Source organism: Moschus berezovskii, chromosome 20, assembly GCF_049115385.1.
Source record: "Moschus berezovskii isolate FMDL1 chromosome 20, NW_MosBer_1.0, whole genome shotgun sequence".
Classification (NCBI taxonomy): domain Eukaryota; kingdom Metazoa; phylum Chordata; class Mammalia; order Artiodactyla; family Moschidae; genus Moschus; species Moschus berezovskii.
Genome location: NC_142479.1, coordinates 23,302,879 through 23,324,705, shown reverse-complemented (window position 1 = coordinate 23,324,705; position 21,827 = coordinate 23,302,879). Strand labels below are relative to the sequence as shown.

The window sequence follows — 21,827 nt, the reverse complement described above, 5'->3', positions numbered from 1 at the left end:
AGCTTCCCTGATAGCTCAGTTGTAAAGAATGAGTCTGCCAATGCAGGAGACATAGGCTCGATACCTGATCCAGGAAGATCCCACATGCCCAGGGAGCAACTAAGCCTGTGTACCACAACTACTGGGCCCATGTGCTACAACTACTGAAGATTGTGCAGTAGAACCTGTGCTCTGCAGTAAGAGAAGCCACCGCAATAAGAAGCCTGAGCACTGCCACTAGAGTAGCCCCTGCTCGCTGCAACTAGAAAAAGCCTGTGCAAAGCAACGAAGACCCAGGGCAGCCAAAATTAAATAAGTAAATAAAATTTTGAAAAAGAGAGATAAGAGCCCAGGAAAAAAGGAGAAATGAATATTTTTGTAATAAAAGAAAAAAAAGATAGCTAATCCTTTAAGACATGAAAGTTATTGTTATGAACAATATACACTTATTCTCTAAAGGGGGTTTTACTGGTGTCTTGGCAGTAGATGTGGATGTGAGAGTCGGACTGTGAAGAAAGCTGAGCGCCGAAGAATTGATGCTTTTGAACTGTGGTGCTGGAGAAGACTCTTGAGAGTCCCTTGACTGCAAGGAAATCCAACCAGTCTATTCTAAAGGAGATCAATCCTGGGTGTTCATTGGAAGGACTTATGCTGAAGCTGAAACTCCAATACTTTGGCCACCTCATGCGACGAGTTGACTCACTGGAAAAGACTCTGATGCTGGGAGGGATTGGGGGTAGGAGGAGACGGGGACGGCAGAGAATGAGATGGCTGGATGGCATCACTGACTCGATGGACATGAGCTTGAATGAACTCCGGGAGTTGGTGATGGACAGGGAGGCCTGGCGTGCTATGGTTCATGGGGTCACAAAGAGTCGGACACGACTAAGCAACAACTGAACTGAACTGAACTGGCAATAGAAAATCCACCTGATGGTTTTTTAGTGACTGAGCCACCAGGGAAGTCCTGACTCTTGATAAGCCTAAGCTTAGCACGAATTCTATATGCTTATTCTCTAAATGGGGCTTCCCTGGTGGCTCCGCTAGTAAATAACCTGCCTGCAATATGGGAGACTTGGGTTTGATCCCTGGGTTGGGAAGGTCCCCTGGAGAAGGCAATGGCTACCCACTCCAGCATTCTGGCCTGGAGAGTTCCATGGGCAGGATAGTCCATGGGGTTGCAAAGGGTCGGACACAACTGAGTGACTTTCACTTTCACCCAGTTTTCCTCGGCCCTAACTCTTACTTTGCCAACCAAGGTCCGTCTAGTCAAGGCAATGGTTTTTCCCGTGGTCATGTATGGATGTGAGAGTTGGACTGTGAAGAAAGCTGATTGCCGAAGAATCGATGCTTTTGAACTGTGGTGTTGGAGAAGACTCTTGAGAGTCCCTTATACTGCAAGGAGATCCAACCAGTCCATTCTAAAGGAGATCAATCCTGGATGTTCATTGGAGGGACTGATGCTAAAGCTGAAACTGCAATACTTTGGCCACCTCATGCGACGAGTTGACTCACTTGGAAAAGACTCTGATGCTGGGAAAGGTTGGGGGCGGGAGGAGAAGGGGACGACGGAGAATGAGATGGCTGGATGGCATCACCGACTCTGTGGACATGAGTTTGAGTGTACTCCGGGAGTTGGTGATGGACAGGGAGGCCTGCCGTGCTGTAATTCATGGGGTCGCGGAGAGTTGGACGAGACTGAACTGAACTGAACTCTTGCTATGCATCGAGCATCACCCACACTAGGCCGGCTCCCTTGAGTGTGTAAGGGCAAGTAGCTCACTCAGTGATTATCACACACCTCACAACTCTTGATCAGTTGACCTCACAGAAGCAGCATGATTTATACCAGTGGCTTCTGGAATAACTGAACTTTCTTCCTCTCCCCCGTGAAATTTTCAAGATATCAAAGACTCACACTGCACAAATCTTCCCAAAGGGTTAAATTCAAACACCTAAGTTCACAGAAGGAATCTGCTAAAGAACTACGCTGCAACTGTTGGTGAACTCAGGTACAACCAACTCAGATGGTCAGCCCATCCCCTCAGACACACTCAGGAAACTTTTCTCTAGACCACACAGTTGGATGCTGGTGGTTCTGCGTGCTTGTTTTCAATGTTTCTCATCTAGTCCAAAATCATCCTTGTGTTCCTGAGGAACAGAACACAGTTGTAACTATTTTAAGCCTTTGATGTGAAAAACATTTTAAAGTGAATTTATCAGAATATGATTTTGTGTTTTAACCAACTTTTTTACATAAAAAATTGTCATGGCATGGTTTGCTTACAAGTTCAGAGTCCCTTCATCATTGAAACAGTGAACATAGAACAAGGTATTCTACAATAAAAAGCACTTCTTTCTCTCTCACACACAAGCAAAAAGAATCCGCCTGCCAATGTAGCAGATACAGGTTCAGTCCCTGGGTCGGGAAGATCCCCTGGAGAAGGAAATGGCAACCCACCCCAGTATTCTTGCCTGGGAAATCCCATGGACAGAGGAGCCTGGTGGGCTACAGTCCATGAGATCACAAAGAGTCAGACATGACTTAGTTAGTGACTAAACCAACAACAAAAAATTCTGGAAAGGCCTAAGTTAAAAAATTTTTTTTCTTAAGAAAAGTAGGCTTTGTTAAAGCAATCAAGTTAGGCTATCCATAACAAAATATTATCCAGATAAACCTGAAAATGCTTAAATTATCATCTCTAGAAAACATCATACATATATATTTTTTGAAGCAAGGAGATATAATGGAAAAAGCACATGTCTTAGGGTTAAAGCTCTGACATTTATTAGTTGTTTGACCTTATCCATTGGAAAAGGGACCCACTCCAGTATTCTTGGGATTCCCTTGTGGCTCAGCTGGTAAAGAATCCATCTGCAGTGCACAAGACCTAGCTTTGATCCCTAGGTTGGAAAGATTCCCTGGAGAAGGGAAAAGCTACCCACTCCAGTATTCTGGCCTGGAGAATTCCATGGACTGTATAGTCCATGGGGTCACAAAGAGTCGGACACGACTCAGCAACTTTCACTTTCACTTTCTTTCTGACCTTGGGTAAATTACAGTATCCCATCTAGCTTCCCTTCTCAGTTTTCTCCTCTGTAAATGGAAGAAAATAATTCCTGCCCACCCTACCTCATAGAGCTGGATCAAGAAATAAATAAACAATGGACATGAAACAGTAAAGCATTATATATTAGAAATAAGTTAAAAAAAAACAAGTGGGTTGGAAGAGTCATTAATAATCCCATATATCTAAAAAACAATATAGGCTTGGGTGCGCATTACAGGCTGTTGCAACATATAGTTGCATGTAAATGAAAATAAGTCATAGTACTGACAGACAGAGGAGGTCATCTACCTTAGGCTGTTCATCTCAAATCAGAGTTTTGACACTTGGGTCAACTCTCTCTGAAGGCGCTTAACCTATACTACTCAATATAAGGACACATTATTTTAGGTGACTCAAAAGTTTCTTCAGCTTATGGAGTGGCCATGTTCTCATTAAATATCAATGAAAATATGTACATTGGCAGCAGACACATAGAAAGCAGTGTTCAGTTTTTAAATATACCTTCCTTTTTCTAAATGACTTCTGCAATTGATCTTAATTTTTCTAAAAATTCATAACTAACATTAGCACTCCTTAATATCCTTCAAAATTCTTTTTGATCACTTTGCAACCTATGTGCTGTATTTGAAGAGAACTTATAAAACATGTTAGTGGTATAATCTACAGAATGAATTCATGATTGTCCTCTATTAGTCTAAATATTATTTCTTACATATATCTTACAATCTAGAGCTTCCCTTGTTAAAGTTACATACAAGAGCCAAACACTATGAATAAAACCCTTCTAGCATTAACAACCAACAAAATGAAATATTGTCTTACATAAGAGAGCAACATGAGACTGTGAGTGGAACCCTTGGTTCTTAAAGGGAAGTGCCAATATTTAGAGGTTTTATTAAGAGGGATGAGTGCTGCATTCAGCAAGTATCAGCGACCTGTACCTATTCCTAAACAACATTCTAAGATAAAAAGGTCTCTCATGGAAGAGGTTTGTGGATGCAAAACTAAGCACTGAGACCATGGGAGGATGGCACAAAAGTTTAGTGGCAATGGCAGGCATAGAAAGTAGAAGCTAATCCCAGTGAGAGGAGGCTCAGATTCAGATACTTAAATGCTGCGATCTTTAAAGATAAGCACAAGCAAGACAAAATGTAAATGTAAGAAAAAGATTACATGAACATTAGAAAACACTGAAAATATATTTAAAACTGTTTGTTACCTCCATAGCCCAACAAGTGAGTCTTGACACTTTTGCCATCTAGACTTTTATTATTCAGTTCGGTCACTCAGTCTTGTCTGACTCTTTGCAACCCCATGCACTGCAGCACACCAAGCTTCCCTGTCCATCAACAACTCCCTGAGATTGCTCAAACTCATGTCCATCAAGTCAGTGATGTCATCCAACCATCTCATCCTTTGTTGTCCCCTTCTCCTCCTGCCTTCAATCTTTCCCAGCATCAGGGTCTTTTCTAATGAGTCAGTTCTTCGTATTAGGTGGCCAAAGTGTTGGAGTTTCACCTTCAGCATCAGTCCTTCCAATGGATATTCAGGACTGATTACCTTGAGGATTGACTGGTTTGATCTCCTTGAGGTCCAAGGGAGTTTCAAGAGTCTTCTCCAACATCACAGTTCAAAAGCATCAATTCTTCAGCGATCAGCTTTCTTTATGGTCCAACTCTCACATCCATACATGACTACTAGAAAAATCATAGCTTTGATGAGACGACCTTTGTTAACAAAGTAATGTCTCTGCTTTCTAATATGCTGTCTATGTTGGTTATAGCTTTTCTTCAAGGAACAAGTGTCTTTTAATTTCATGGCTGCGTTCACCATTTGCAGTGATTTTGGAGCCCAGGAAAATAGTCTCTCACTGTTTCCATGGTTTCCCCATCTACTTGCCATGAAGTGATGGGACCAGATGCCATGATCTTTGTTTTTGGAATGTTGAGTTTTAAGCCAGCTTTATTCACTCTCCTCTTTCACTTTCATCAAGAGGCTCTTTAGTTCCTCTTTACTTTCTGCCATAACGGTGGTGTCATCTGCATATCTGAGGTTGATATTTCTCCTGGCAATCTTGATTCCAGCTTGTACTTCATCCAGCCGGCATTGTGCGTGATGTACTCTTCATATAAGTTAAATAAACAGGGTGACAATATACAGCCTTGACATACTCCTTTTCCTATTTGGAACCAGTCTGCTGTTCCATGTCTAGTTCTAACTGTTGCTTCCTGACCTGCATACAGATTTCTCAGGTGGTCTGGTATAAAGAATTTCTCACAGTTTGTTGTGATCCATACAGTCAAAGGCTTTGGCATAGTCAATGAAGCAGAAGTATATATTTTTCTGGAGCTCTCTTGTTTTTTCTATGATACAACGGATGTTGGCAATTTGACCTCTGGTTCCTCTGCCTTTTCTAAATCCAGCTTGAACATGTGGAAGTTCTTGGTTCATGTACTACTGAAGCCTCGCTTGGAGAATTTTGAGCATTACTTTGCTAGTGTGTGAGATGAGTGCAATTGTGCAGCAGTTTGATCATTCTTTGGCATTTTTATTATTATATCCAAACATACCTTTCAAACATAAGTGTTAGACTTTGGAAAAACATTTATTATTTTCTACATTTGCATTATTGTTAGGAATGTTTGACTCAGAGCTTCTCAAATGTGAATGTGTGAGTGTGGATAGAAAGTATGTGGGTTCAGAGTACTTCAAAATCTCATACTTTATCTTAGAGAGTAATGAAGACTCTGATTTCAGGAAGGCCAAGGAATTGTTTCTCTTCTTACTCTGCCTCTTAAAAACTGAGCCCAAATTAAAAGATAAATAAGAAAGAGAAACAGTTTTATTTTCAATTAAACTAAGACATCTGCTAAATTAAACCCAAATACATGGCTGTGAAAAGCATATGGACAAATTATAAATAACTAAGCAGAGAGGTGAAAGTTCATACCAAAGTACCCACAGTCTACTGATGGGAAAGAAGGCAGTTAGGCCAGCAGGAGTCCAGAAAGGTTGAGGAAATGGATGAAAATGGGAACCACAAAGATGAAAGAAGAAAAAAAACAGGAGGAAAATCTGAGACCCAGGAAACTTGAGACCAACACAGAAGACAAGCAAATCAAATTCCTAGGATGACAGTAAAGGGAACTCTCAGGATATTGGCAGTTAAGAGAGTTTAAAGAGCAGCTTAAGTCTTGATTGAAGGCGGAGACTGGAAGGTTCGGGAAGAGATATCCTTGGGGGAGGAAAATAATTGACCTATCACCTGGCACGTTTCATAGGAAAATTGTATTGAGTGGTGCTACACAGATTTATTGAAGATCTGTTTAAATAACTTTTTCAAAAAAATAAAAAAGCTAAGGGAAGGAAATCATTTGACTACCGTGAACAATATTTTCATAGTCATGATAATGTGAATATTGATTATGTATTTAATTAAAAAACTGTGATATAATGATATTGGGAGGATGTAAAGAAGGGAAATGGCAGCCCACTCCAATGTTCTTGCCTGGAGAGTCCCAGGGACGGGGGAGCCTGGTGGGCTTCCGTCTATGGGGTCACACAGAGTCGGACACAACTGAAGTGACTTAGCAAAGAAGGGAAAGGTGGAGTAAGTGAGCTAAAATCTCTCATATAGGAAGTAAACAGTTACTGTCTGAAATTGATCAAATAAAGATAAAATATGGAGGTAAATATCAGATGAAATAGATAAAAGAAGTGAAAGTCACTGCTTCTCAGAAGTAGGGGCTGGTAAAGGACAAGAGGCTATTAATATAAGAAACTATCCACTGCTTTTTATCATATTGGTGCAAAAGTAATCACGGTTTTACATTATTGAATTCTGCTGTTTGATACTGGTATACATTCTTAAATGTGGTTTTGTTAAACATCATTTTAATACACATTTCTCACTTTATGTTGTTTTGATAATGACATTACTTGCTATTTATTTTTATTTATTTTAGACTACAGGAATGATTTTAGACAAAAAGCAAATTTGAACGATTTTTTATTCAAGTTCAAAATGGGTTGTAAAGCAGAGGTGACAACTCACAACATTGACAATGCATTAGGTCCATGAATGACTGATGAACGAACAGTGCAGTGGTGGTTCCAGAAGTTTTACAAAAGAGATAAGAATCTTGAAGATGAGGAGCACAGTGGCCAGTCACTGGAAGTTGACAACAACCAACTGAGAGCAATCACCGAAGCTGATGCTCTTACAACTATATGAGAAACTGCTGACGAACTCAATGTTGACCATTCTAAGGTCATTCAGCATTTGAAGCAAATTGGAAAGGTGAAAAAGCTTGATAAATGGGTGCCTCATGAGCTGACTGAAAATAAAAAAAAATAATTGTTTTGAAGTGTTGTCTTCTCTTATTCACACAACAACAAGCAATTTCTCAGATTGTGACCTGTGACGAAAAGTGGATTTTATATGACAACCAGCAACGTCAGTGGTTGGACTGAGAAGAAGCTCCAAAGCACTTTCCAAAGCCAAATATGCACCAAAAACAGGTCATGGTCACTGTTTGGTGGTTTGCTGCTGGTCTGACTACTACAGCTTTCTGGATCCTGGCAAAAGATTATATCTGAGAAGTATGCTCAGCAAACTGATGAGATGCACCAAAAACTGCAATGCCTGCAGCTAGTATTGGTCAACAGAATAGGCCCATTCTTCTCCATGACTATGCCCAACTCCACCGCAATCAACCAACACATCAAAAGTTGAAAGAATTGGGCTACAAAGTTTGGCCTCATCTGCCATATTCACTTAACCTCTTGCCAACCAACTACCATTTCTTCAAGCATCTCAACAACTTTTTGTAGGGGGAAACACTTCCACAACCAGCAGGAGGCAGAAAATGCTTTCCAAAAGTTCGTTGAATCCTGAAGTGTGGATTTTTATGCTACAGGAACAAACAAACTTATTTCTCTTTGCAAAATGTGTTGATTGTAATGGTTCCTGCTTTGATTAATAAAGATGTATCTGAGCCTAGTTAAGATTGAAAATTCATGGTTCGAAGCCACAATTACTCTTGTACTGATGCTGCTGCTAAGTCACTTCAGTCGTGTCCGACTCTGTGTGACCCCATGGACTGCAGCCCACAAAGCTCCTCCATCCATGGGATTTTCCAGGCAAGAGTACTGGAGTGAGTTGCCATTGCCTTCTCCGTTACTTTTGTACTAACCTAATATAAATCAGGCTCTTAGTAAAAGCTTGACTGGATATTTTTTTCAACTTGATAAAAAAAGTAATTAAAAAACAAATGCAGATTGACCATTTTAATTCATGGCATACATTTGTATATTTCACTATATAAAGCAATGGTGTTCAACTGAGAGTGATTTTGTCTACCAGAAGATACTGGCAGTATTGAAGACATTTTTGGTTGTCATAACTGTTGGGGGAGAAGGGCCTGCTGCTGGCATGTAGTCCAGAGATGCAGTTAAACATCCTACAATGCACAGGGCATCGCTGACAACAAAGAATTATCCTGCCCCAAATGTCAACAGTGCCAAGCTTCAGAGACTCTGCTATTGAGCAACTGTAAAGAACAAACCTGATAATTTTGATGCAATAGAAAATTATACTGTGATTTAATATATATTTTACTAAACTCCGTAGCACACTGGGGCTGCTGCTGCTAAGTTGCTTCAGTCGTGTCTGACTCTGTGAGACCCCACAGACGACAGCCCATCAGGCTCCTCCATCCCTGGGATTCTCCAGGCAAGAATACTGGAGTGGGTTGCCATCTCCTTCCCCAGGGGATCTTTCCAACCCAGGGATTGAGCCTGCATCTCCTGTGCCTCCTCCACTGACAGGCAAATTCTTTATCACTGAGTCAACCTGGGAAGTTTTCTAATTGGGAAAAAAACAAACAAGTGACACACTCATCTAAACCCCATCTCATATCTGCACCCTGTAGGGTTTAAGAGAATCTACAAAGTAAATTGATTAAAATCCACTACAACTAAACTACTGGTCTGAAGGAAAAAAATTAAAATTATATTCAGAGAAGTTAATTCCACCACTTCTCTTGAGGTAGTGCTGCTGACTATGCTCTGTGCCAACAGAAGTTGAGTCAATCAACCTTACAAGTCCCCAGGGTGATAAATTTACTTTTAAAACTTTCAACCTGCCATGAAGACAAAAGTAAAATATAAAGGTTTAAAATAGCTTGTTCTCACCAAAGAACAAGATAAACACAGGAAAAGCACTTCCGAATTTTAAAAAAAACAAAGCTTTTTAAAAACTTTATTAATTATCCAAAGGTTTAATTTCTAGCGATATTCAGGAATGGCTTTTTTCCCAAAGAAAATACAATGATATGAGTATTGGAAGAAAAGGCTATCAACCAGACTTACTGAAAATTTTGTGATTTTTAAATGATTCCTCCCCCAAACCCAAAATATTCCTTTAAGAAATATGGGAAATTTTCTTAAAATTAAAAATACCTCAGCAGTTCATCCATTTATGTCTTAATTTTTGTTTTTCAGAAGGGATGGGAACAAAGTTTGGTTATCTCATTTTTCTCTGTGCAAGGCAAATTATAAGTTGTCAATGTAGGTGGAATAATTAGGCTTAAACTAGATTTTAGTTTTCGAATTTCGAGGTTTACTTACAGTCTGCTTAAATACTTTCGACTAAACTATATTAAAAGAAAAAAAAAGAAGCTGGAAAAAAGTTTTCTGAGTAGGAAAAAACTGTTTCAGTAATGAGGATAAACTTATTCTAGACATTCAGAGGTGACTAGGTTTTTCTTCCATATCTGTGATTTGGCCTAAACGTTTCCAACAATTTCAACAGCAAGCTGCTGGACTCCTAAATGTTTGAGTTTAAGCCCTTTAAGTTTATATACACAGCCATTTCCCCTGGTTAACCACATATTATTATCAAGGTTAGATCCAGGTGGGTTTCTGTATCAGATGCTATATTATACAACTCCACTACATTTTGACTTCAGACTATTCCTGGATCTGGTTTTCCATAGCTTAGAATAAAGTCTCAAATCTTTAAAATGCCACACAGGGCTCTAAATGATTTGGCTCTTTGAATAAGTCTCCCAGCTTCTATTCACATGCCATTCTCCCCAACTCAGTCTCTACCTCCACTTCTTTCAATTCCTGGGAATGGCTATCGTTTTTCCCACCTGAGGGCCTTAGCATATGCTGTTCTATCTGCTAAGAATACTCTTATCCATTCTGCTGAACTACATAACTCCTAGCCTTCTTTCCTATGTCAGATTAAATATCACTTTCTCAGGAAGTCTTTCTTTTATCCCCAAAGACTAGGTCAGGATCCTGTTATGCATTCTCATAGTTCCTGTGACTTTTTTCTTACAGCCTTAATTGTTTCTTTATTATTTCAATTTCAGCATTCCTCACTAGACTGTAAGTTCCATGAGACAAGGGGCTATAATCTGTGAGTGTATCACCGTGTCACCAGTCTATAAAGTACCTGATACTCTAGCCAGATATTAAAAAAAATAACTGTTTCACTATTCTGAATAGTCTTGATAATTTGAATAGTTTTATAAACTGGCTTTGATGAGGCCATTCCATTTTATCAAATGTGTGTATTTTTCAATGTAGACAAGATTCAAATCTCGTTTCTCTGGCTCTTCCACCTACTTTACCCAAATCAGCCAAAGTAAATGGATATCTAGCTGGGAGGTAAAAGGTGTTACTCAACTTCACCTTCCCTAAGCATCAGAACACCCAGATCCTATCCAACCAAAACATCCTGTTACACATTCAAGTCCTTTACTAAATTACAGACATCATTAAAAATGGCATCTTGTTCATTTTTGCACTGACTATACTTAGTATAAATTGTGACAGTTTGTTAATAAATGAATGCTAAAACACTCAAGATCATTAACACAATGATGAAAGTGATTCAAAAGGAATATATGAATCTACTTAAAATTACTAGGAAAAGTTTCTGCTTCTGAAATCAAGTTTGTCTTGCATTCTTGCCTTCATTGATCTGCTCGGGAATATTCACACTGCTGCCAAAGCAACAAGAATAATGAAGGAACAACATCAATCTACTTAAAAAGAAATATCAGATTTAAGAATTCTAATACTGCCATCATCTCATAATGTTTTGACACTTGAAAGCACTGGTTTACTGTGCATTCAATTTCATTAATGCTGCTATCCTTTAGGGCAAGCAATGGATAATAGCCTTTTTCTGAGGTTTATAAAACTGCCAAGAATGCATGGAAGCTTATAAATTTATGTGTGTTTGTTATAAAGTCAATAATTTAACAAAATTAAAATAGATGCTGGTATTTTTCAATCATTAATGTAATTTTTCAAAATTGATTAAAAAATAATATACTTAAATAGTTCAGTTACCTTCAGGACTAAAAGAAGTTTCCTAAATGAAAAAAGGAATTCATAATGATTATCATATGCCAATACTAAGACCACTATCTGAATTTTAAATAGTTTTCAAATGAAATCTAGCTTATTAACTCAACATACTATGTTACTAAAGCAAAATGCTACACAAATATAAAATTTATTATCCCAGTTATTTTAATCATTGTTCTGATACTGCATATTATCATCAAATTTTATTAAACCTATTGGAGAAATCTAAGATACCAACTTGAACATTTTTAAAGCATAAAATTTTTGAGGTACATGCCATGGCTTCATGAATTTTTCTTCAGAGGAAAAAGGCACAATACCCGTGAAGGGAGAATATTTTTTATACTATTAAACTGTGCTAAGAATAAAAATGTAAATAAATGCAAATAAAATGGAACTTTAAAATCTAAATACTGTACCTTATAACATCTCACAAATTATGACCATGCCACCAATTTGAGATGTGGATGCCTGAATTATAAAGTTGAAGGCTGTTGTAAGTTTTTAGATCATACTAATTGGCCAAAGGATTTGCTTTAGATACCCACTAAAAGGGCAGTGTTGTTATACTCTGACTTAATTGCATTAAAAGAAAACAACTTTTGTTTCAGTTATTTTTCCACCACCATCTAATCATATAAAGGCCTTGGTTCACTCTCCTGCCCCTCAAATACTTTGCTTTAGTGCACAGAAAGTTTTCTTTTCAGCTATTACACGATTAAGTATGTCCTTATAGAATGATCAGAAGCATCTGGGAAAGGTGGAAGTGAAAAAAGTCCTCACTGGGAAAGTTAGCTTAATGCGTGCCCTTCAGAGTGGCCCATTATCAACATTTCATAGTGGGTTTCTTTATTTTCAGGTCCCCAAGGTATGTGCCATAAATTATGACTTGAACTAAACAAGTCACACTTGGCTCCAAAATGAAATTTTCCTACCTCTACTTTCTAGTCCCCAAGGTGGGAAGAGGAAATCCTGGTCACAGCCAAAAAAGTCATATTTTTGGCTCTAACATACATTTTCCTGCTTCTCTAAAAGCCAAACTCTGCAATTGAGACTACAAGAGTCTTAAGTTAGTATTTTAAACTATATTTTAATTTTTACTTTCATAATCTGTCTCAAATTTAAGAAAAAAATTTTTAGTATCGTAAAATTAATGTCATTGCCTTCTTTTACCCACTCAGATCACTTTTGTAATTCAGACACTGACCTTAACTCTTTAAAATATGAATTCAAATTCAAATGAAACAATAGAGAAAATAAGGCAGAAATAGATTGCTTCATTTCCATAAGATAAAATATCTCAGATGTTCATTTATAAATAATTTCTACTTATTTTACAGGGTTGATTTAAGTATTAATGTAAAAGAAAACTGAAAAGTCCTAAATTATGGTCCAGTAATTTGAAGTATTGTTTTAGGTTTGGAAGAACCATTTACGGAAACCATTTAATTCATCATCTCATTTTATAGAAAATAAGAATATGACAGCAGAGCCTGGTGTGATTCCCAGAGAGTATAACCTTCTGATCTTGAGTGTGAGCAGAACCTGTGACTTGCTTTTGGCCAACAGAATATGGCAAGAGTGATGGGGTAGTCACTCCCTTGATTAGACCGTGTTATAAGGTAAAGGTGTGGAAGTTATTCCTCTTATGTTGTTATATGATTCCATCTTAGGAGACTGGAGCTAGACAGTATATTGTCGGCCTTGAAGAAGTAACCTGACATGCTGTGAGAGGGCTTGTAAGGCGACCACACAACAAGGAATTCCAAGTAGCCTGCAGGGCATGAGAGCAGCTCTTGGCTGGATCAGTCCTACCACTATAAGCAACTGAATTCTGCCAACATCATAAATGAGCTTGGAAGAAGATCCCAAGATCCAGATGAGAAAGCAGCCCAGCTGGCACACTGATTGCTGTTTTGTGGAACTATGAGCAGAGGACCCAGCTAAGCCATGCCCAGACTCCTGACCTATGGAAACTGTGACATAAGAAATGTGTGTTGTTTTAAGTCTCTATGTTTGTGGTAATTTGTAACAGGGCAATAGAACACGAATACAAATAGGGCCACTATAATCAATATACCCTCTCTATTAATATATTCTACTATGTATTAGATAGGGTGTAAAATACTATTGGAATTGAGTACTCCCTTCATAACACCTTCAATGATTTATGACTGTAACAACACACTGTACTGCCTTATTATGTTATATATGAACGTTTACTACTGTCCTACTCATCATCTAATAATGATCACTATCATTATCATGCCTTAATTAAAGAGTCTAGGAATGAAGGACTGTTTTTATTTTTTTTAATGTCAAGTAAAATAAACAACAAAACCAAATACTATTTTGATAACTTATTTAAAATATATTTAAATTTAGTTTTGGGCTTCCCTGGTAGCTCAGTTGGTAAAGAATTCGCTTGCAATGCAGGAGACCCTGGTTCGATATCTGGATCAGGAAGATCCCTTGGAAAAGGGATAGGGTACCCACTCAATATTCCTGGGCTTCCCTAGTGGTTCAGATGATAAAGAATCCACCTTCAGTGCAGGAAATCTGGGTTTGATCCCTGAGTCAGGAAGATCCCCTGGAGGGCATGGCAACCCATTCCAGTATTCTTGCCTGGAGAATCCCATGGACAGAGGTGCCTGGTGGGTTACAGTCCATGGGGTTGCAAAGAGTTGGACACGACTGAGCAACTAAGCACACACAAATTTAGTTTTAATTAATTTTACTTTAATACATATTTGTTACAATAAATATATTTAAATATAAAAGTACATATTTAAGACTTAAACTAAATATAAATATATTAAAAAATAAACATCTGAAACAGGAGGAAAGAGGGCAGGGCACAACCTTTGCAAGAATGACATAGCCTGACGGCCCAACATAAAATGATGAGTAAAACCAACGATGTCCAAGATGGCAGACAAGTCAATTTCAACTAGACCATGATCCTTAGTATATGCTCACTGTAATACATCAGCAAGCTAAATGACATACCCAGAGGTGCCATGACAGCTCCAAAGCTGACCATCAAAGACCAAAAAGTGAGCAGTGGCCCAATTCCTGGAAATCTCCGTTTCTTCCCCTAAATGACTGGAATAATCCTCCCATTCATTAGCCTACGAAATTATCCAGCTCATGAAAGTTAACCACGCCACATTTCAAGGTCACAGTCACCCTCTGCAATGGCCCATGTTTGTCTGTGGAGTATTTCTCTCTGAATTAACCCACTTCTTACCTATCACTTTGTCTTTCACTGAATTCTTTCTGCAATGAGACATCAAGAACCTGAGATTCATCAGGTCCTGAAACCAGGTCTGTGAACTCACTTGGAAGACTGTGGGTCTTGGCTGGGTTCAAGTCCCAGCCATGTGGATTAAGAGTACCAAATTGGGTTTTAGCTTGGTTTGAGTCCCAGCTTTGTGGGTTCAAGTCCCAAGCAGGGTTTTGGATGGGATCGAGTCCTGGCACATGGGTTCAAGTCCCAGTCTGAGGTAAATGGTTTTATATCTAATACTTAATTAAACCAATTTACTGAACACTCACTATATTCCAAGGCAATATTTAAGTGTGGAGACAAAGATAGTTAAGAAATTGTCCTTATTTTTGAGGTCCACCATCAAACAGACTATAAATCATGTTTATAAACACTAAAATATAATGGAGAACGAAATGACTATCACTCCAGTATTCTTGCCTGGAGAATTCCATGGACAGAGGAGCCTGGTGGGCTATAGTCCATGGGGTTGCAAATAATCGGACACAACTGAGTGACTAACACACACACAAACTACACTATAATGCTGCTGCTGCTGCTAAGTCACTTCAGTCGTGTCCCACTCTGTGCGACCCCATAGACGGCAGCCCACCAGGGTCCCCCGTCTCTGGGATTCTCCAGGCAAGAACACTGGAGTGGGTTGCCATTTCCTTCTCCAATGTGTGAAAGTGAAAAGTGAAAGTGAAGTTGCTCAGTCATGTCTGACTCGTAGCGACCCCATGGACTGCAGCCGACCAGGCTCCTCCGTCCATGGGCTTTTCTAGGCAAGAGTACTGGAGTGACTTGCCATTGCCTTCTCCAACACTATAATGAAGGCAGTGTAAATATGTGTTTTCAGTTCAGTTCAGAAACTCAGTTGTGTCCTGCACTTTGAAACCCCATGGACTGCAGCACACCAGGCTTCCCTGTCCATCACCAACTCCTGGAGCTTGCTCAAACTCAGGTCCATCAAGCCGGTGATGCCATTCAATCTCATCCTTTGTCATCCCCTTCTTCTCCTGCCTTCAATCTTTCCCAGGATCAGGGTCTTTCCCAATGAGACAGTTCTTCACATCAGGTGGCCAAAGGATTGGAGTTTAGCTTCAGTATCAGTCCTTCCAATGAATATTCAGGACTGATTTCCTTGAGGATGGACTGGTTGGATCTCTTGGCAGTCCAAGGGACTCTCAAGAGTCTTCTCCAGCACCACAGTTCAAAAGCATCAATTCTTCAGCACTCAACTTTCTTCATGGTCCAACTCTCACATCCATACATGACTACTAGAAAAACCATAGCTTTGACTAGACGGATCTTTGTCCACAAAGTAATGTCTCTGCTGTTCATAACCCAGGGATCACACCCAGGTATCCCATATTGCAGGCTGATTCTTTACCATCTAAGCCACCAGGGAAGTCCAAGAATATTGGAGTGGGTAGCCTCTCCCTTCTCCAGAGGAACTTCTCAACCCAGCAATTGAACTGGGGTCTCCTGAATTGCAGGCAGATTCTTTACCAGAGAAGCCCTAAGTATGTGCTTTCAGTTCAGTTCAGTTCAGTCGCTCAGTCGTGTCCGACTCTTTGCAACCCCATGAATCACAGCACGCCAGTGAGTATGTGCTTTAGGAAGCATAAATAAAAAACACTGGTAAAACTTACTATGTAGGTAAATATAAAAACCAGTATTATTGAACTTTTGTTTTATAACTTTTTAAAAGGAAAATACATAAAAGAATAACTATAAGCTAACGGCATACAATTTATAAAGGTGTAATCTACGTAACAGAAAAAGGGAGAGACAGAGATTAAGATGTGACTTCTAACCCCTAGGGTAACAGTAAGAAAATAACTAAAAAATATATACAAAAGGAAAGAAGGGAATCAAAATACTATACAATAATTAAAAAAAAAAAGCTAAACAAAAAGGAATTGAGGAACAAAAGGCACATAAAACTGGCAGAAAACAGTTAAATGGTAAAACTAAGCCCTTCCTTAACAATGATTACCTTAACTGGATTAAACTCACCAATAGAAAGGCAGAGATTGGCAGAATGAATTAAAAAACATAATCCAATAATATGATGTCTACAAGAGACTCGTTTTAGATATAAGGAAGCTAGATCCACCTTCTATATAAAATTTACTCAAAATAGATCAAATATTTAAATTTAAGAGCTAAAACTGTGAAACTCTTTGAAAAAAACATAAGGGGCAAAGCTGCATGACCATGAATTTGGCAACAGCTTACTAAATATAATACCAAAAGCACAGGCAAAAACAGCAAAACATAATATGGACTCTATTAAAATTTCAAACTTTTGTATTTTTTATATCCTAACTGACTCATTGGAAAAGACCCTAATCTTGGGAAAGATTGAAGGCAGGAGAAGAAGGGGATGACAGGATATCTTATATCCTGCCTGCACTGCAGGCAGATTCTTTACTATATCTGAGTCACCAGGGAAGCCATAAACATGCTTTAATTATTATTATTATTATTTTTTAAAGGCCAAGACTCCTTTTTGGAGTCCTTATTCTTAGCCATTTACCATATGTAATGGAAAATATCCCCACCACCACCACTGTTGACTTAGGGCTTAGGCATGTGACACACTTTAGGCAACGTATTAGCTAATGTGACAGAGGCAGGTGTTTGATAATTGCTTAGACAGTCAAGCTTGCCTCCTGCACCTCTGCCATTGCAATGATAACATGTTTTCACTGGTCTGTTGGTCCACAAAGAATGAGATACATGTACAGCAGAGCTGATCCAGCTGAACTCAACCTATGCTGGTCAAACCATAGCAAGGTGACTAAGTTCAGCTGAAATCATCTATTGCCCACCCCACCCTCATAGATGTTGACCCACAGTGAATGACTGGTGTTTCGAGCCACTGAATTTTAGAATTGTTAGGAAGAACTGACCCAGAAATACAGCATCAAGAAATACACTTCCCCTTACAAGTCTTTCCAGTAAAGACTTTTCCTCGTCATCTATCCCTTGATCCTGCAGCTTAGACTATTCTTGGGTCCACCTACTTGCCTCCTTTAGGAACCACTAGGGAAACTCCTTTAGAATCACCTTCCTCCTCCCTGTGCAGACCTCACTGAAGCTTCTGTGATTTTTGCTGTTTTATATAACTAGAGCCATTAGATTTCAAATAAGCACAAATGACAAGCAGGATCATGACTGAGGAATGTCAGAGCATGTCACCGGTATCTTTTTTTGTTTTAAATGACAGACTGAGATGTTGCCTGGGAAGAACTTTTCCTGAGGAAAGAAAGCATTAAGAAATCCAAGACTGGTGCAATAAACAATACCCAGAATTACAGCTGTTGTGAGAGAGGATCGAGGAAACAGAAGGTCAATGTATTTTTTTTTCTTCACAAGTAAAACACTATTTAATTTTAAGGATTTTTTCAAAGAATAACAACTATAAACAACTATATTCTCACTATATTTTCTTTCAGCTTGTTTTTTAGTAAAACAAACATTATAGGAAAAGCTAAAGTCACTGGGGACAGGAAAGTCCCTGATAACTAGTTAAGCTAGTTAGTAGTTAATATTAACTAGTTAATAAAGTCCCTGATAACTAGTTAAGCTAGTTAGTAGTTAATATTAACTAGTTAATAAAGTCCCTGATAACTACCTCCAAAATCATTCCTTTCTCTTCGCATACATAATCACTATTATGAGTTTTATGTGAATCCTTTCAGGGCTTGTTACTTTATGAGTGTGATACTTAATACAACCCAGTTATTAGACATAAAGCTATCTCCTTTTCCAGCTCTCAAGGACTCATATATAGGTCTGAGGGTGAAAGACGATACAATCAAAAGGTGAAAGTGCTAGTTTCAGGGGGAAAACATTTATATTTAAGACATGGGAAGACCGTGTTGTAGAAAGTGTGGGATTCTCTCTGCTTAAACAAAGCAGCATCTATACAGTAATAAAGTACTGTAAATATACTCAAGATAAAATGTTAAGACATTCAGAAAAGACAGTACCACTGCTAATAGCAGTGCCATCAACAGCACTTTGCTTCAGTGGAATGAGACTAACGCCACTGAGAGTGAACCCAACAGCTTTCTTGAGCAGATGTCTACTGTTTCATCGTAGTACTAGTCAGAGGCAGCATTAGCCATTTTAGCAAAGGAGCCCTAATGAATGGTCATCAAAACTCTCAGTACTAACACTGATGGCTGGAGAAAGGCAATGGAAGCCAAGTTACTACAGACTGAAAGGATTAAATATCTCTTGAGGACTTTCAGAAATATCGAGGAGGACCAGAGGTTAGGAGAGTGTAGGTGCTAACTTGAGAAATACTAACATTGTTCAGTTCAGTTCAGTTCAGTCGCTCAGTAGTGTCTGACTCTTTGTGACCCCATGAATCACAGCACGCCAGGCCTCCCTGTCCATCACCAACTCCCGGAGTTCACTCAAACTCATGTCCATCGAGTCAGTGATGCCATCCAGCCATCTCATCCTCTGTCGTCCCCTTCTCCTCCCACCCCTAATACTATATAATTCCCAATGTCTAGTAAAATATTAACAATACAAAAGATAATTACCAAGGGAAAGAATTCTTACTTTAATATGAGATCCTAACAGGTTGCATCCTGAAAGGGATACAGATTATACTCAATATAGTCAGAAAATCTTAAGTCTTGGCCTCAGATTCCTAGCACCTTTTCATTCCTGTAGGAATAAAAGAAAATTCTTCCCAATAAAGATAACATCACCCTAGGCTTCAAATTATTACTACAAATAATTTTCAAAAATTGTTAGTAAACAATCAGTGGTAGTGAAACAAAACTCCTGTTTCTGGCCAAAGCAGAATAACTGTTTTAGGAATATTCCTCCCACTGTAAGTAACTGTAAATTGGACAAAATAAATAAAGCAACTGCTTTCAGCGGGGCAGACACAGGGCAGCATAAGACTGTAATCTCAGAGACAAGGGAAATCCATTAGGTAAACTCCATGACTTTCAGTGCCCCTCCAGGTATAATTTTTCAACAATAGCACAGAACACAGAAGTACAAGCAGAGTACGGTGGTCCTGCTGAGCTGAAGTGGAAGACAGCAGAACTTGAAGCAGCAAAAATCACTGAAATCTGCAGGGCAAGACATGGCATTGGAGAGAAGGAAGATTGAGAAAGGGCCCTAGAATTCCCTGGGGGGGTTCTCTGTCAGTCTGTGGCTCAGAGTTTGATAAAACACAGATTGCTGGGCTCTATCTCCAGAGTTTTTGATTCAAGAGGACTGGATGGAGCCTGCAAATATGTATTTCTATTACTTGATACTGATGATGATGATGACACAGGTGGTACTGATGCTCCTAATCCAGTCCCATACTTTGAAAATCATTCTTTTTGAGTAAAAGACAGTGCAGGTTAAAAAGAAAATAAACCCATATCTACTAAACCTTTCTCATTCATGCTGAGTCACCAGAGCATTAACATAGAATGTCTGAGGATACAAGAAAAATGTATGGTTAACTTTACACAAAAAGAACAACTTCTGTGATACAACTTCTAAGGCTTTGATGGCCTACCTGAAGATCTTTCACATTTGGAAAAGGAATTCCTATTGTTACGACAGCACGGGCATTATCATCTGAGAAATCCAGACCCTCACTCACTTTACCACGACAAACTGCCACCAGGAGGGCTCCATCTTGAGCAAAAGAAAAGCAACATTTTTAAAAGCATAATCAAGATTCCCAGAAAATGTCTTATTCTTGTCATTTTGAAAAGATCTGATTATTAACTATAATATCAAATTGAAAAGAATCAAAATTAAAAACTACTGTAAGATAAAGTTTTTAAAATTCAATGTCTTCAAATAAAACAAAATTACAGTTTGACACAACATGGTAGGGCCAATTTACAATTTACTGCATCTCCCAGTTAAACTATATAGAAAAACCATGTCACAGTGATAACCTGCATGTGAACTGAGCAATTGTGAATCAACTGTTTTATCTTTAAAATCTTGAAATTGGGATCACCACCTTTATCACCAGAATGTAAAGTTATCAGGATTTAAAGGACTCTGTATCATATTGAATCAATATTATACTGAAAAGTATTTAAAACATACACACACAGAATACTCTGTGTATAATCTTATCATACAAGGATATTGACAATCATGTTATAGCATCTTTGTGATGTTGCACTGTTCATAAGTTATTATTATTAGTCCTTTCTGTGAAACGTTTTATGGGCATTTTCTAACTTTGAAATTTAGCCTTCAGTTATGTTTACCTTATGCAATTAAATATAAGCACAAGTATATTTTTGCATAAAAATGTAACCTCCTTCTATTAGTAAGGAAGATATTAATGCATACTCTACCATCTTCTTTAATAAAACATTTTAGGTAGTATAAGGAAGTTTAAAGGATAATACCTGAAGGCAACCCATTTCTTAAAACTGAACTGGCATCTTCAAGTGAAAATACTCAAAGGAGAACAACTCCAAACCGAAGAATTTCTTTAAATTAATTTTCTTTTCACTCAAGATTATAAAAATAATTTTTGAAAAAAGACAATACAGATATAATTCTAACAGCACCAACTTCTCACTTGATGGTAAGAAATTTTTTCACTGACTATCAAATAATTTCCAATTACCTTTTTCTCCTTTGTACTTGATTGCATCATAGTACACCTGCAGTAATTCATCAAAATCAATTTTTTCTCCTGCCTGTGGTTCTACAATGACTGTCTTCACCAACTCCAGATTATGCCATAAACCAGTAGAGAGCCAACGTTCTTTTAACTTTTCTAATAACTGAAAAGGGGAAAGAAAACATTGAGTTTCTTGTATGTCCAACTGAACAAACTTACATTTATCTGTTGAAAGACAATCTGATTACAATGTGACTATGGCAAGAGTATTAACATTTCTGTGTTTTAATCTCGAAAATAAGGAAAACAATTATATGTCATAGAGCTGTTACTGGGTAAATTCATTAACCAATTTAGAAAGCTTTGAATGAGGCCCTGCACACAGTAAGAGCTCCATGGATGTGAGCTGCTATGGCTGCTGTTACCATTATTATTACTTCTAACATTACTGCTGCTACTGCTACTATGTCTATCATTGCTATCTTGGGGA

At 38.3% G+C, this 21,827-nt stretch overlaps 1 protein-coding gene across 1 annotated transcript in view; it reads right to left on the bottom strand.

The window, feature by feature from the left end:
- BRIP1 (BRCA1 interacting DNA helicase 1) overlaps nt 1–21,827 on the bottom strand; it is a 211,222-nt gene that overhangs the window by 33,901 nt on the left and 155,494 nt on the right. The window contains exons 15-16 of the mRNA XM_055400032.2: nt 21,341–21,500; nt 20,258–20,379 (exon numbers count right to left, since the gene is read on the bottom strand). Coding sequence (XP_055256007.1) covers nt 20,258–20,379; nt 21,341–21,500 — 282 coding nt within the window. The remainder of the gene's footprint in view (nt 1–20,257; nt 20,380–21,340; nt 21,501–21,827) is intronic.